This window comes from Xiphophorus hellerii, chromosome 6 (assembly GCF_003331165.1).
Source record: "Xiphophorus hellerii strain 12219 chromosome 6, Xiphophorus_hellerii-4.1, whole genome shotgun sequence".
NCBI lineage: Eukaryota > Metazoa > Chordata > Actinopteri > Cyprinodontiformes > Poeciliidae > Xiphophorus > Xiphophorus hellerii.
Window position 1 is genome coordinate 22,177,282 of NC_045677.1, and position 12,855 is coordinate 22,190,136.

General features: G+C 35.7%; 1 protein-coding gene across 3 annotated transcripts in view; it reads left to right on the forward strand.

The window, feature by feature from the left end:
- The window catches only part of LOC116722297 (guanine nucleotide exchange factor VAV3-like), a 56,631-nt gene that overhangs the window by 14,163 nt on the left and 29,613 nt on the right, over positions 1-12,855 (forward strand). For all 3 annotated transcript variants that reach the window (XR_004339738.1, XM_032566525.1, XM_032566524.1), the window contains exons 3-14: positions 1,060-1,118; positions 1,575-1,640; positions 2,227-2,344; positions 3,692-3,784; positions 4,178-4,246; positions 4,338-4,441; positions 5,689-5,788; positions 6,122-6,217; positions 8,125-8,193; positions 8,595-8,681; positions 9,904-9,989; positions 10,176-10,308. Coding sequence is in view for 2 of the 3 variants with exons in the window: in XM_032566525.1 (XP_032422416.1) it covers positions 1,060-1,118; positions 1,575-1,640; positions 2,227-2,344; positions 3,692-3,784; positions 4,178-4,246; positions 4,338-4,441; positions 5,689-5,788; positions 6,122-6,217; positions 8,125-8,193; positions 8,595-8,681; positions 9,904-9,989; positions 10,176-10,308 (1,080 nt within the window). In the remaining variant the exon portion in view is untranslated. The remainder of the gene's footprint in view (positions 1-1,059; positions 1,119-1,574; positions 1,641-2,226; positions 2,345-3,691; positions 3,785-4,177; positions 4,247-4,337; positions 4,442-5,688; positions 5,789-6,121; positions 6,218-8,124; positions 8,194-8,594; positions 8,682-9,903; positions 9,990-10,175; positions 10,309-12,855) is intronic.

A 12,855-nucleotide genomic window follows, 5' to 3' on the forward strand; every position in this document is an offset into this window, starting at 1 on the left:
TTAGACACACTGAAATTAATATAAAGGGTTTCATATCTAAAACCGATATGTTTGCACCAGAGAAAACCACGAACGAGTGTAAAAGCGGGGAGAATGCGACATAATTACTCTAACACAGGAAAGTTTTCAGGCCAAAATGAGAGCCTTGACATGAGCAAAATATTTCACTGTGGTCATTGTGTTATCTCTCTGTGTACCAGATTAGGTTGTTTTTCTTTCAGTTCTCTCTGTTATGTGTCTGAGCTCAGCTAAGACGGATGTTCAACACATACAGGTTGGCTGTTCTTTGGCAGGGTGGTAGAAGCTGCCATTCTCTTGCCAAGAATCCCAAAGTTTTCTTTCACATAATTTCCCAGTTTAAATCCCTCCTGTACTAAATCAAATACACAAAAAACCCTTAAAAACAAAATAAAAATTTGTAGGGATTTTACTGAAAATTTTACTGAAATCACAAAAATATAATGAGCTAAATTAAACTTTATTTAAGGAGCACTTTAATACAGCCAGGCAGAGGCGGTCCTAGCCTGTTTGGCACCCTGGGCAAAAATCTTGTAAGTCAGTCTGACCTGAGTTTGATTCCATTTGGGCTTTTTATGTTGGTTATGGTTTTTTTTTTTCTTTTTGGATTCTTCTCTCTCTGTGTTACATAAACCAAGACCAAAGACGTCTTAGACTCATTCCTTATAGCCTCGTGAATTGACTTCATCTGAGACTCAAGTTTTGTTTCTATTATCAGCAGTGAAAGCAAGCCAGTATTTTAGCTATAGACCACAGAAGTTCTGACAGTTGATGTGCTGTACTAATCTTAAATAGGCTACAAGTGTCTCATAGCAATCTGTAAATGTTCACTGTGGCTTCATAATTTAGACTTTGGGGCATTCTCTAATTGTTACGCTATTGTTTCATCACAATTACAGTTACTGTTAAGAAATATCAAAACAAAAGTACTTCCTGTCCAATTTATTGAGATTATTTTGTATTATTTACACAAATGATTAAAACAATGGTAATGTGATCAAGATATTTCACACACAAATATGATTGTTTTTGTTTCACCAGGTCATGGACACTCTGTCAAAGCTCTCCCACACAGCAGTCGCACAGCAAGGAGGATTCAAGTAAGTCTTCAAACATATATACATATATTTCTTATATTCATTTAAAATAGTTTCTGCTTGCACCTTTGTTTCATTTCCATCCAGCACCTCCGCCTCCACCTTCCCTCTTTACCGACACTGCAGCCAACACTACAGTCGCAAGTCACCCACCAATTTCCAGTTAACTTCATTGCAAGAAATATTGAAAAAAACAAATTTCTTAATAAACAATTTGATTATCCAACAGTAAAAAAAAACAAAACAACCACCCCCCAGCAAGAACCACAAGAGAGAACCAGACGTTAAAAAAACCTAAGTTTCATTTAGGTTTCGAATTTAGGTTAAACTATTTCATCTCTTGTTCAGGTTTTGAGAAATCTCATCTAACACATAACTACATTTAAAGATAAAAATTCACTTTTGCTTTTCCTTTCACCTTTGTTCACTAAAGTCTCCCTGCTTTCCCTTCTCTTCCAGGCCGTTTCCACTGGAGGAGAGCCTGAAAGACGAGGAGATTTACAACAACCTGGAGGACCTGATTGAGTACGTATGAGGGTTGTCTCTGTGGGCCCTTTGAGGGTGTTGATGGAGCGTGATTATTTCATTCAGAAGAAGATTTAGCTTCTTGCATCCAGGCTCTCCAGGGGGTCTGCAAACACCCACATGTTTGGTAATGGGCTTTGCTTGGTTTCCCTCTTACTGTCAGAGAAAACAAATGAGTAATTTGGCATGTTTTTGCTGAGTCTAGATGTACCATCCCTATTAAGATTCTCAATGGGAGCTGTTGACAGTGTGATGGATAGAAAAGAATAAAATTTTGAGAACAGATGGGGCGACTGCAATATTTGTATTTGTTTCTTGCCACATCAATGTTACAGACTGGTTTATTTGAATCATGAGCTGTCCTGCTGAGGAATTTCATTCTTTTATATCTGCATGTGGGTATGATGAGAAAGAAAATGATAAACAACTTTATGAAAAGAAACCTTTGTTGCAGCTTTACTGTAGCTGCAAAACCCTTTTACAATTTACACAAATTTTGGTTTGTGCAACAAGGCACCCTACTTGTGACAGATGGTTTGCATGGTTTTGATTCGTTAATGTTTGTGCGTATGTGTGTGTGTGATAGTGAGAATGTTCCTGAGGACGAAGATGACTTGTATGCAGCAGTATACGGGCTGGAAGATGAGTATGCGGGCGGAGAGATCTATGAAGACCTCATGAGGACTGAACAGCATGCACCACTGGTACCACAATGAGTCAGACTCACACAAACACACACATGCACTAAACATTACTGGCATTATGAAACTGCAACTTCTCACCAGGTGTATCGCTATCTAGTGTACATCAACATTACAGTATTTTCTTGTAACGAGAGTCTTTAAAGGGCTTATTTGTTTTTTTTTTTGTTTTTTTTTTGAAGGTGTGAGAAGAAATTTCCCTTTTAGCAGTTAATGTGCATTTCCACTACTTGTTGCTCAAGTTTTTGGGGGGTTTTTATTTTTACCAGAAATTAATTTCCTGGAAAATTTTCAACTACTGTGGCTTTGTGTGAATTTTTGACTGAGGGTCTGAAACCAAAGCCCTTCACCTAAAGATTTGTCATTTATGATAATTTTCTATTCATTAGATTCTGAAGTTCAAATAAAACAAATTTCAACTCAGAATCAGTTTGTTAACTTTAATAATTAAGGTCAGGGAGATGTGTCCCATAGGAACGGTAACCACACATGCATACTAATGCTGAGCAGTTGTGATCGCTTCAGTCTGCATCTCAGAACATTAACATTTTAAAATATTTTAAGTTGACCTTCTAAATTCTCTTTAAAAAGCTTTGACAACAATGTTTGTCTCTCTCCCTCTATGTATCCATGGACACACTAAGTGGGAAGACCATGCTTTCTTTAATTAAATATTTCCTCTAACATTGACAGAGTATATAATGTATTTTATTGCAAACTTTGTAAAATACTGCCACATTCAGCACGGTTGGCATGGTTTAGATGTTAAACCATGCCAACAGACCTCTAGCCATGTAATTTAAAGTTAACAAAACATATCTACTACAGTGGAGGACAAACATTCAGATCACTTAAACATAAAGCAAAGATTGTCAACCCTTAAGAAATGTTTTTAATATGAAGTTCCACCCAAATTCCGGGTTGATCCAAATGTCTTACTTCTCTACTTGCTCTGTTTTCAGGATTGACTTTAACTGCTTTTGTCTGATTTATGCCCTGACTGGTGCAAACCTACTCCAGAAAACTAACATGGTTACTGAAAAATCTCTTGCAGTGAAAATGCATCTATTGTCATTAGACATTTTCCATACCATTTTTGAATAATTCAAACTTTCTGTTGGTCTGTTTCACACCTAATCTTCACAAAATATGTTGTGGTTGTAACGTGTCAAAATGTTAAAATGAACAAAAAAAACGGCTTATCTAAAGGTTGTGTGATGAATGTTGATGGAATTGTTTAGTCACTTGCCAACATTTTGAATTTCCTTTCCTTCAGATACCCTAAAGAAACAATGTCTCCCCATCAGATGGTGACATTCAAACAGCATTTCCTCTTGTGTATCTTCCTAGAAACAGGCAGAGGTTGATGTGCGCAGCTGCTGCCTTTCAGAGATTAAGCAGACGGAAGAGCGATACACAGAAACACTGGAGTCCATTGAAAAGGTGCTGAACCAGTTTTATGTGAAATGTCTAGATTTAATTCATCACAACTGGGATTACTTATTTTTGTACCACATTAACACAACTAGCTTTCACTTGCTGTTTGTCAGAAGTAGAAATTATTATAATCACAAAGTCAGACTCGTAAATCTTAATCTGATTGCATGAAAGTTGCATTCTGCATGAAGACTTTTCTAGATGCTTGGGGCTATTGGGGGAAATTCCCAATTAGCAGTTCTGCATTTCACCTTCCACCAACACTAGCATCATTCATCAAATGATACATCTGTGTGGTTTCAGTATGGATGTGTGATTATTTCAAATTATTGTAAAAAAAAAGTGTTAAGAAGGAGTTTCAAAGTATTTTTCGGATGTTCTTGTTTCATTTCTTTCTAGTATTTCCTAAATCCATTGAAGAAATTCTTCTCTGCAGCTGAGATTGACAAAGTTTTTGTCAATATTCCTGTAAGTCAAATTGCATTTTTCATCTCTTAATAGCAAAATATGCCAGTAAAACCATCTGTTCCGATGCTCATGGCTTTCTACTACAATACAGGATTTGGTTAAAGTTCACAAGAGCCTAATGGGAGATCTGCAAGACTCCATCCTGAACAAAAATGCCCTCAATCTCTACCAAATCTTCATCAGCTATAAGGAAAGGTACTAAACAAGTCTGACACAAGATATAAAGTTGCTTTGTTTTAATTATTGGTTCAAATGTGGGTGTCAGATTAATGTTATTGTCAAAGACTTTGAGATTTTTATATTTTTTTTCATTATTATTTTCTTTGTTGGTGAATTTTCTAGTCAAAGTGCAAATCTTTCTCCTTTATCAGTAAATTTTTTAGAACCATTCAAATGACTGAAGTGTTTGCGTTATAAGTGTCTTTTTAATCTTTTGCTCACAGCAGACACATTTATAAATATCACAAACGTCTGTATTTTTTTGCTATGGTTTTAGTGATGATAAAATCTGAAACGTGTTTCTTTCGTTTCTTTTTTAATCTCCTAATCACTTCCATCGAGCAACACTTCTTGAAGCCATTTCACAGCTGCAACACTTTAGGGGAATGTTTCTATTATCGCATCTTATCTAGAGACATGAAATTGCAGCCAGTTGCTCTTAAAAAAATATCCCAGTTCATCCAGATTAGATGGAGAGAATCTGTAACAAGTTAACAGTCTGACAAGCAGATTTAGGTTTTGCACTTTGACTTGACCATTTTCACACATGAATTTGTTTGCTCTGAATCATTTCTTTGTACCTCTGGTTGTACGTTTGCTAGAAGGTATTTTGGTAGGCTTGCAGCTGTGCTTTATTCGTTCCATTATCTGGTGGACTGAGCAGTGCTGAAAGCTGGGATACAGTTTAATGACCTCAGCTTGTTTTAAACTTCTTTTTAAACCTTTTCTCTCTGACCCGTCTGGTTCCTTAGTCTTCATGACGCTGATTTGTGCTCTTATGTTCCCTAATGAGCCTCCAGGGCCTTCACATAACAGCTTCATTTATACAGAGGTTGAATCATTCACAGATGGGCCTCTGTTTTCTAATTAGAAACCCTTTGAAGGAAATTTTTTGATTAGATTTTATATAGTGGTAAAACGAGTACCAGTGGCTAAATCTAACTGTACACAGCACTTTTCAAAATTTTATTTGCAAAAATTGTTAAAATCAGATGTCACTTTCCTTCTACTTCACAATCATTATCTTCTTTGTTTTGTCCTATCACATAAAATTCCATTAAAATACATTGAAGTTTGTGTTTGTAAGGTGAAAAAATGTGAAAATGCTCAAGGGCATGGATATTTTTTCCAAAATACTGTATGCTTTTATGGTTGTCAGGAAGTTTTGGATGCCTTGAAGTATGTTTTAATTTGGTAAACCATCCTTTCATTCGCTCTGATAGACTTCTCATTTATGGGATATACTGCAGTCGGGTGGAGATTGCCATTGCTGTTTTAGACCTCATCTGCAAAGAGAAAGAAGATGTTCGCTTGAAACTAGAGGTAAAACTTTTGAAAACCACTTTTCTTTTCTAAAACTCCTCATGCCTACATACTGCACAATGATATTTATTAACTTATACTGACCCCTACTGTGTATTTTTTGCATTACATATTCCAAGGCTTTACTCTTCTGGAGGAACACATTCTGAAAATGATAAACCAATGAAATTGAAGAAAAATATTTAAACTAGTATAAAACACGTATGTTTGAACAAATCATAAGCTTATTCCAGACCAAAAATATTAAAACCTTTTAACACAAACACATACAGACTCTGTCATGGTGCAAAGTGACGTGCAGAGATCTTAATATGCCTGTTGTATATTTTGTAGGAATGTTCCAAAAGGGCCAACAATGGGAAGTTCACACTGAGGGACCTACTGGTTGTTCCCATGCAAAGAGTCCTAAAGTACCATCTCTTGCTACAGGTAAACTCGGTAAAATGACCAAATTGAAAAATTCATAAGCATTTTATAAAAACTAGAATTTTATATTTAGAAGAGCTTGTTTTATGTTGAGTCCATTCATGCTACTGTTTATGTTTCATAAATACACAAATCCAAACCTTTAGAATATGGAGAAGTTTTGTCGTTCTTCTTTTCATTAAGAATCTGCAAGTAAACACTAGGGGGCGACATCCTCCACATGTTTGTTCTAGAATTTTTCTTTAAGACTCAATGAAAAACACTATATTGGATGAATAAACACCCTTTGCTTTACTCTTGGAATCTGAGCTGGCGTACCAAAATTAAGAAAAAAAAAATCTAACTAAGTCATAGTCTAAATATTTTAAGGAGAAAATCTCCTTTTATGTGACCCAACTGAATATCATTTATACATTTAAAAAACTATTTTATTTTTTGGTTTTTGTTAGAGGAATAATGATTATTTCCAGTCATAAAAACAGAGATTAGTTTTGCACATCCTCTGTCAGATGCTTTTATTCTCTCGGATGAAAGTGGACTTCCTGCCTTTCAGACTTGCACCGGTTCCTCTACCTACTGATAAACTGTATGACATCATCTCCTCTGGTTTATATGAATCTGAGGTCAGATTACAGCTGGCAGGGCAGAAAAGGCCAATGCCTACAGAGTGGTTTTAAATCGTTGTGGAGGGTAAAGGCCTCTGTGGTAAATGGTGTTGAATCAGGGAGTTCTTAGCCATTCCCTGAGGAGAAAAGGAGAAACGGTGATGGAGGGGGAAAAAGGAGAAGAGGGGCAAGAGGAAAAAGTGACTCAGATATGGTTGTTTATCGTTTCATTACTCATAATGTTCTGAGAAATGTTATTGCAGCTTAAATTATTCCACACCCTTTTTTTTAAATTATTTTTCCATATAATAGGCATACTCAGTGCATAATGGTGTGAAAATGATTCAATTATCATAATTATTTTCTGTTATAGGAACACACACATACAGTTAAAACAATGTTGGCAGCTTGTGTGGTTAACAGGCAGCATCTGCCACTTTACAAATTAAAACTTGGCTTCAACACAAAGCGATGTTGGGATGTGCTGTGAGGTTTCCAGTGGAAGTGAGCGTCTTCCATCACACTTGGTTTGCACAGCACCAACTACAGTAATGTGTCAAAAAAAAAGGAAAGATATATATTCCTGTGGTTGTTACTTAGGTATATTTTATTTAGCACAATCTGGAGATTAAATATTTTGAACTAAAATACAACAGAATAGTGAAAACAACAACAGCAAAACTCACATTACCAAAATGTTAAAATGTTAAACTGTTTAACGGTTCACAAATCACAGTGTATCAGTATAAATTTAATAGTCCCATAACATATTAAATTAAACTCTTTTTATGACAAATAAAAGAGGGCATCTACATATGTTGATATAAAAAACACTAAAAACCGCTAATTACTAAAATTAAAAGCTGAATTTATTATTAATGAAACTTATATGCACTCACATATATGTAACTACACTGTAGAGATGTACTGATGCCTAATAGACTTCTTTAAGAAAGCATACATCCAAGGCTAAGAAATATTTTAGCATTTCTGATGATCTCAAAATATAAAGTAATTAATCAACTGATTTCCTGGACTGAAATAAATAGAATAACGGTTAAATCTGGTCTATTTTAAATCCTGTCTGAGGAACTACTGCAGCTAACTTATCTCGTTAGCTGCTCTAAAATCAGAGTAAATAAAGAAAAGCACAATCTTTTAAATGAAAACCACTCCTCGTCTTTGTCAAATCAATACTTCAGGTTCTGATTTTGAATGTACTTGTCAATGCAGTTGTGTCTGTGTCAGAGAGTTCAGCTAGCAGAAGCAGTATGTAATCATTTTTCTGTCCCTTTTCTCTGCCAGGAACTCGTCAAACACACTCATGATGCTGCTGATAAGAGCAACCTGAAGATTGCTCTTGATGCCATGAAGGCAAGTGCCTGTTTTGAATAGTATGTAATCACAGATATATAGCAGATAATTTCATGTTACATCTGATTATTTGGTTTAAAAAAAAAGGTTAAATAAGCTTTACATTTAGTGTGCAAAGAGAACTTTATTTGCTCCACACTAATCCTGAGATTATGTTGAGTTGCTTTGGCAGCTAATCTGTAATCCTACAAACATTACACCTTTAATCATGAAAAAAAAAAAATATTATTTTGATTTTGAACTAATGAAAAGCAGAGTATTACACTAATTAAACCATTTTTAATACAGAAATGTCAGGTCCTGAAAGGTATGTCCATGCAATGATTGCTAGTTTTGTTGACAATTGTCACTTGCATGACATTAATCCAGTAGGATGTTCTTTTTGTGTGTTTCATATTTAGGACCTTGCTCAGTATGTCAATGAAGTGAAGAGAGATAACGAGACTCTGAGGGAGATCGACCAGTACCAGAGATCTATCGAAAACCTGGTAAATCAATAAAATCTCTTTCTGGAACTATAACCAGCTGTTTGTGTAGGATGTGTTAAGAGATTTTTTTATGTTTAGCAAAAGGAAGTAAATGTTACAAACTCAAATACCTTCATTATTATTTAGAAACAGGAGGCCCAGGTGTATTTTAAGATTTTAGCTGTCTTTTTTTGGTTTTTACCCTTCTTCGCATCTGACAAATACCAGTAGCTAAAAAATATATTTTCTCATCACTGTAAACCTTTCCAAAATGGTCAACTGTCTAAACGTTTTGGAATTTGATGATTTTAGTGAAACCACTCTGGAAATGCAGGTTTACATGTTCTTATGTGCAGAAAGTAGGACAAGAATATTTTATTGGTTTTTATTCTTCTTCTGTATTAGCTAAGCTTGGTATTAACATATTAAGCTTTTTTTCTTTAATTAGTGTCTTGAATTTTTTTTTATTCAAGTAATTGCTAAAATATGATCAGTGCACATCTTGGAATAATCATGGTGCCCTGTCTTATCATCAGTAATAAAAGCAGCTCCTTTTAAACAGCTCAAAGTCTTCTATGTTTTAATGGGTATTTGCTTTACTTTTAACTTTGAAGGACATTCTTCTGAAAATTGTGCAATGGTTAGTAAAAAATACATAGGATTTGATCCTCATTACACAGAAAATAACCTAATTGGGTATTATGTGGAGGTTCTGAGTGAGGAATCGAAAAGTTTTTAAAATTGGACCATCAGATGCAGACACACTTGCACAGTGATGGAATAATATATAGCTCATGCATAATTAGGGCATAAAATAACCTATAGACCACAAAAACATCAGACTCTTCATTGCTTTACATACAATACACCAAAAAATACCTGGGATTACCTGTTGTAGTTCTAGTATTCAAGATCTCGAGCACGTTTCAGCCTCAAGGCATTTCAAACCATGTAACATAACATAGTAATCAATTATGAAACAAGCAATAAACATTACGAAATCATCAAGCATATATTCAACAAATATATTGATCAGTATCATAGTTATTAATAATCAAAGGCAGCTCTGAACAGGTGGGTTTCTGTTTTCTAGTAATTAAAATACAGGACATAGAAAGCAATGTGCTACAGGTTGTTTGATTGAGGTAGTCGTGTAGTTGAGTTACAACAACATCCTCATTTATATGTCAAAGCATATTTTGAAAATACATCAGTGCTTAGCTCCTGTGTATTTTGCCTGCAGAATCAACCACTTGTCACTTTTGGTCGACCAAAAGGCGACGGAGAGGTGCGCTTGGTCTCCAATGTTGACAAGAGGAAACAAGACAGGTTGGTATGCTTCAGGATCATTGCCCTTAAGAGAAAAATAAATTTGTAGACAGTAAAATTACTCGTTGAAAGCTGGCTGAATTAACTTAGTCCAAGGATCAAGCTTATTTTGAGTAAAATGTCAAGTAAATCTTATTGGTATAGAATAAAGACAAATAAATAAAATAATATGCTCTTGTTTTATAGGCACATATTTTTATTCGATGTGGCAGCCATTGTTTGCAAGAGAAGGGGAGACAACTATGAGATGAAGGACATACTCGATCTTAACTTCTTCAAAATTACAAACAATCCCACATCTGACAGAGAAGGCAAAAAGGTCAGTTTACCCTCTATTTAGTCTCGCATTTCAAAACTGTGGATATACTGTATATAAAACTGACTTTCTCTGTTGTGTAAAATCTTCATTTAGGAGCAATCTGCATACAGTAGTTCCATGCAAAAGTATTAAAGCCCACCAAAATTTCCCTAATTTTGTCATGTCACAGCCATAAACCTCTATTTATTTTATTAGGATTTTCTGTGACAGTCTAGGAATGGGCAACTTAAATGGTGGAATGGGCCATGTTTTTTTGTTGACATGTTTATTAAACCAACATACAGAGCAATAACTTAACATATTTCATGTTCAAATGCATATAGAGCAGTTAGACTCTTGTTTAATGATATGAGTGCAACATTTTTGGAGTAAACAAAGAATAACCATTCAGTGATATTTCTCTTTTTTCAGTACAAATGGCTCTGATGTGTAAAACACACAAACCCACATTCATCTCATGGATAACAGAAAGCTGCAGAACAGCAGATAAACAGTAATTGAAGGAACTAATTGTGTGCATTTTTACACAACATTTTTACAGATTTTAACATTTTCCCTGTTTGTCCACTCCACCTAACCACTATAGGTTGTAGGCCTACTAGGTCTACAATAATGAGAAATGAGACTTTGCCTGCTGGTTTACAATTGATAGGATGTCAGGGTCAATCTCTGTGCATCCAATTTGCATCCCCCGACTCCTCCTCCAGACCTCTGTGTGCATTTGTACATTCTCATACATAGCGCCCAATTCAACCAAAAATGTTGTAGCTCTGTGACTGAATGATTTGTTGCTTTGTTTTTTTCATTTGTCCAGTCCATAACTTTGACTGAAGCTCAGTGTCTTGGCGCAGGGACAAATGAAATATGCATTAAAATTAATCTATATTTGTCCTGCATCTCACTTAAAGCCCAGTTTTATGGACTGCACTTCTAATAGCTTCCCTATTGACAGATTTTCCCAACTGAGTGGTGGATCTCTGCAGGTCTTCCAGATTTACCATGTGCCTCTTGGCTGCTTTTCTTATTGATGCTCTCCTTACACGGCTTGTTAGTTTAGATCAGTGGTCTCAAACTGCATACCTTGAGGGTCCTGCAACTTATAGATGTGTTTCTTGTTCCTATGCACTTGAATTACATGCTGGAACTTCCTCACTAGCATGTAGTCAAGCTCTGCAGAGCCTTGTTAATGAGCTAGCATTGGTGCCAGGTGTGCAGAAGGAAAGAGACACCGGTCCTTGAGGAACACAGTTTGAGAGTCTTTTTTTAGATGAACAACAGCAAACCTGTTGTGTCATAGTCTTTCCATTTTAAAACAATGGCTTGGACAAAAATCCACGAGACCCACAAGGCTTTAAAAATTGTTTTATATCCCCACCCCACTTTATAATTCTCCACAATTTTATCTTTGACGTGTCTGTCTTCTAAAACACTTTAGATATGAATGAGAAATTGAAGGACAATAGAGCAATAAGGGGGACTGAATTATTTGAATATTATTTGAATAATATGTTTTTATTAGTTCCCTTCCACTTCAGAGTTACGCACTGCTTTGTGTTCTTCTGTAAATAAAATCTCAACAATATAGACAAAGGTTTGACATGGTGTTGTGACAAAATGTGAAATAGTTGAAAGAATTGCAAGGTTCTGGTTAGTGTTTTTTTTTTTTAACCAAATTTTTGTCAGGCAGCATTGTTGTGTCATAGACTTGCTGATGTTGTGTTGATGGATTCCCACAGATGGTGTCTTCTCACTCTGGTGCTGATTGCTAACATGAAAGCGACAGCTCGCCAAAATATGATGTGGTTTTCATAAAAGTGAGCCTATTATCATAATCATTTACTCTATTAAGCCATGGTGAGATGTGTGTTGGGGTGGTGTTTGTGCAGCACAGTGACTGGTATTTAACATCTCATTGCCTAAACGTGCTTTTCGGGGGTTTTGTCTTTTTTTTTTTTTTTGCCAGTTCTTTTAAATTAAATATGAATTTAGTTTTTAGACCCTTTTCAACCTTGAGCTGTGTGTCTTATACATTTCCTGTTAGTTGCACAAAGCCACACAACAACACCTCTGGAGATGTTTGGGCTTAATTTTAACCTGTGCCTGGAACCACCACACACTGCAGGACCGAGATGCTAATATCAGGTGATGAATGTGTGTACTCTTCCAAGGCTGCTTAACTCTATACATCATTTTCTGCTAAATAAAACTTCAACCTTTGAATGCGGTGCTACTGAACAGCACCCACATAGTCATCAATGATTTAAGACCCAGCAGAGCTCTAAAGGACTTAGGGCTCTGCAGGTCAGCCTAATCACTGTCGGGGAAACTCAACTACTTTTCTCATTACTGTATATGACACAACCGGCGGAAGCAGATTGTTGGCAAGAGCAAGGACCTTAATTTAGAAATGGATAAATCTAACGTGCTACTTTGAAGCTACTTAGTGGTCAACAGGTTAAAGAAATCATTTCTTACCTGAAAAGTAAGAAATGCTTTAGACTCCCTTATACTTTCTCAGTAGCTGTGTAAGCCCTGCTAGATGGGGTC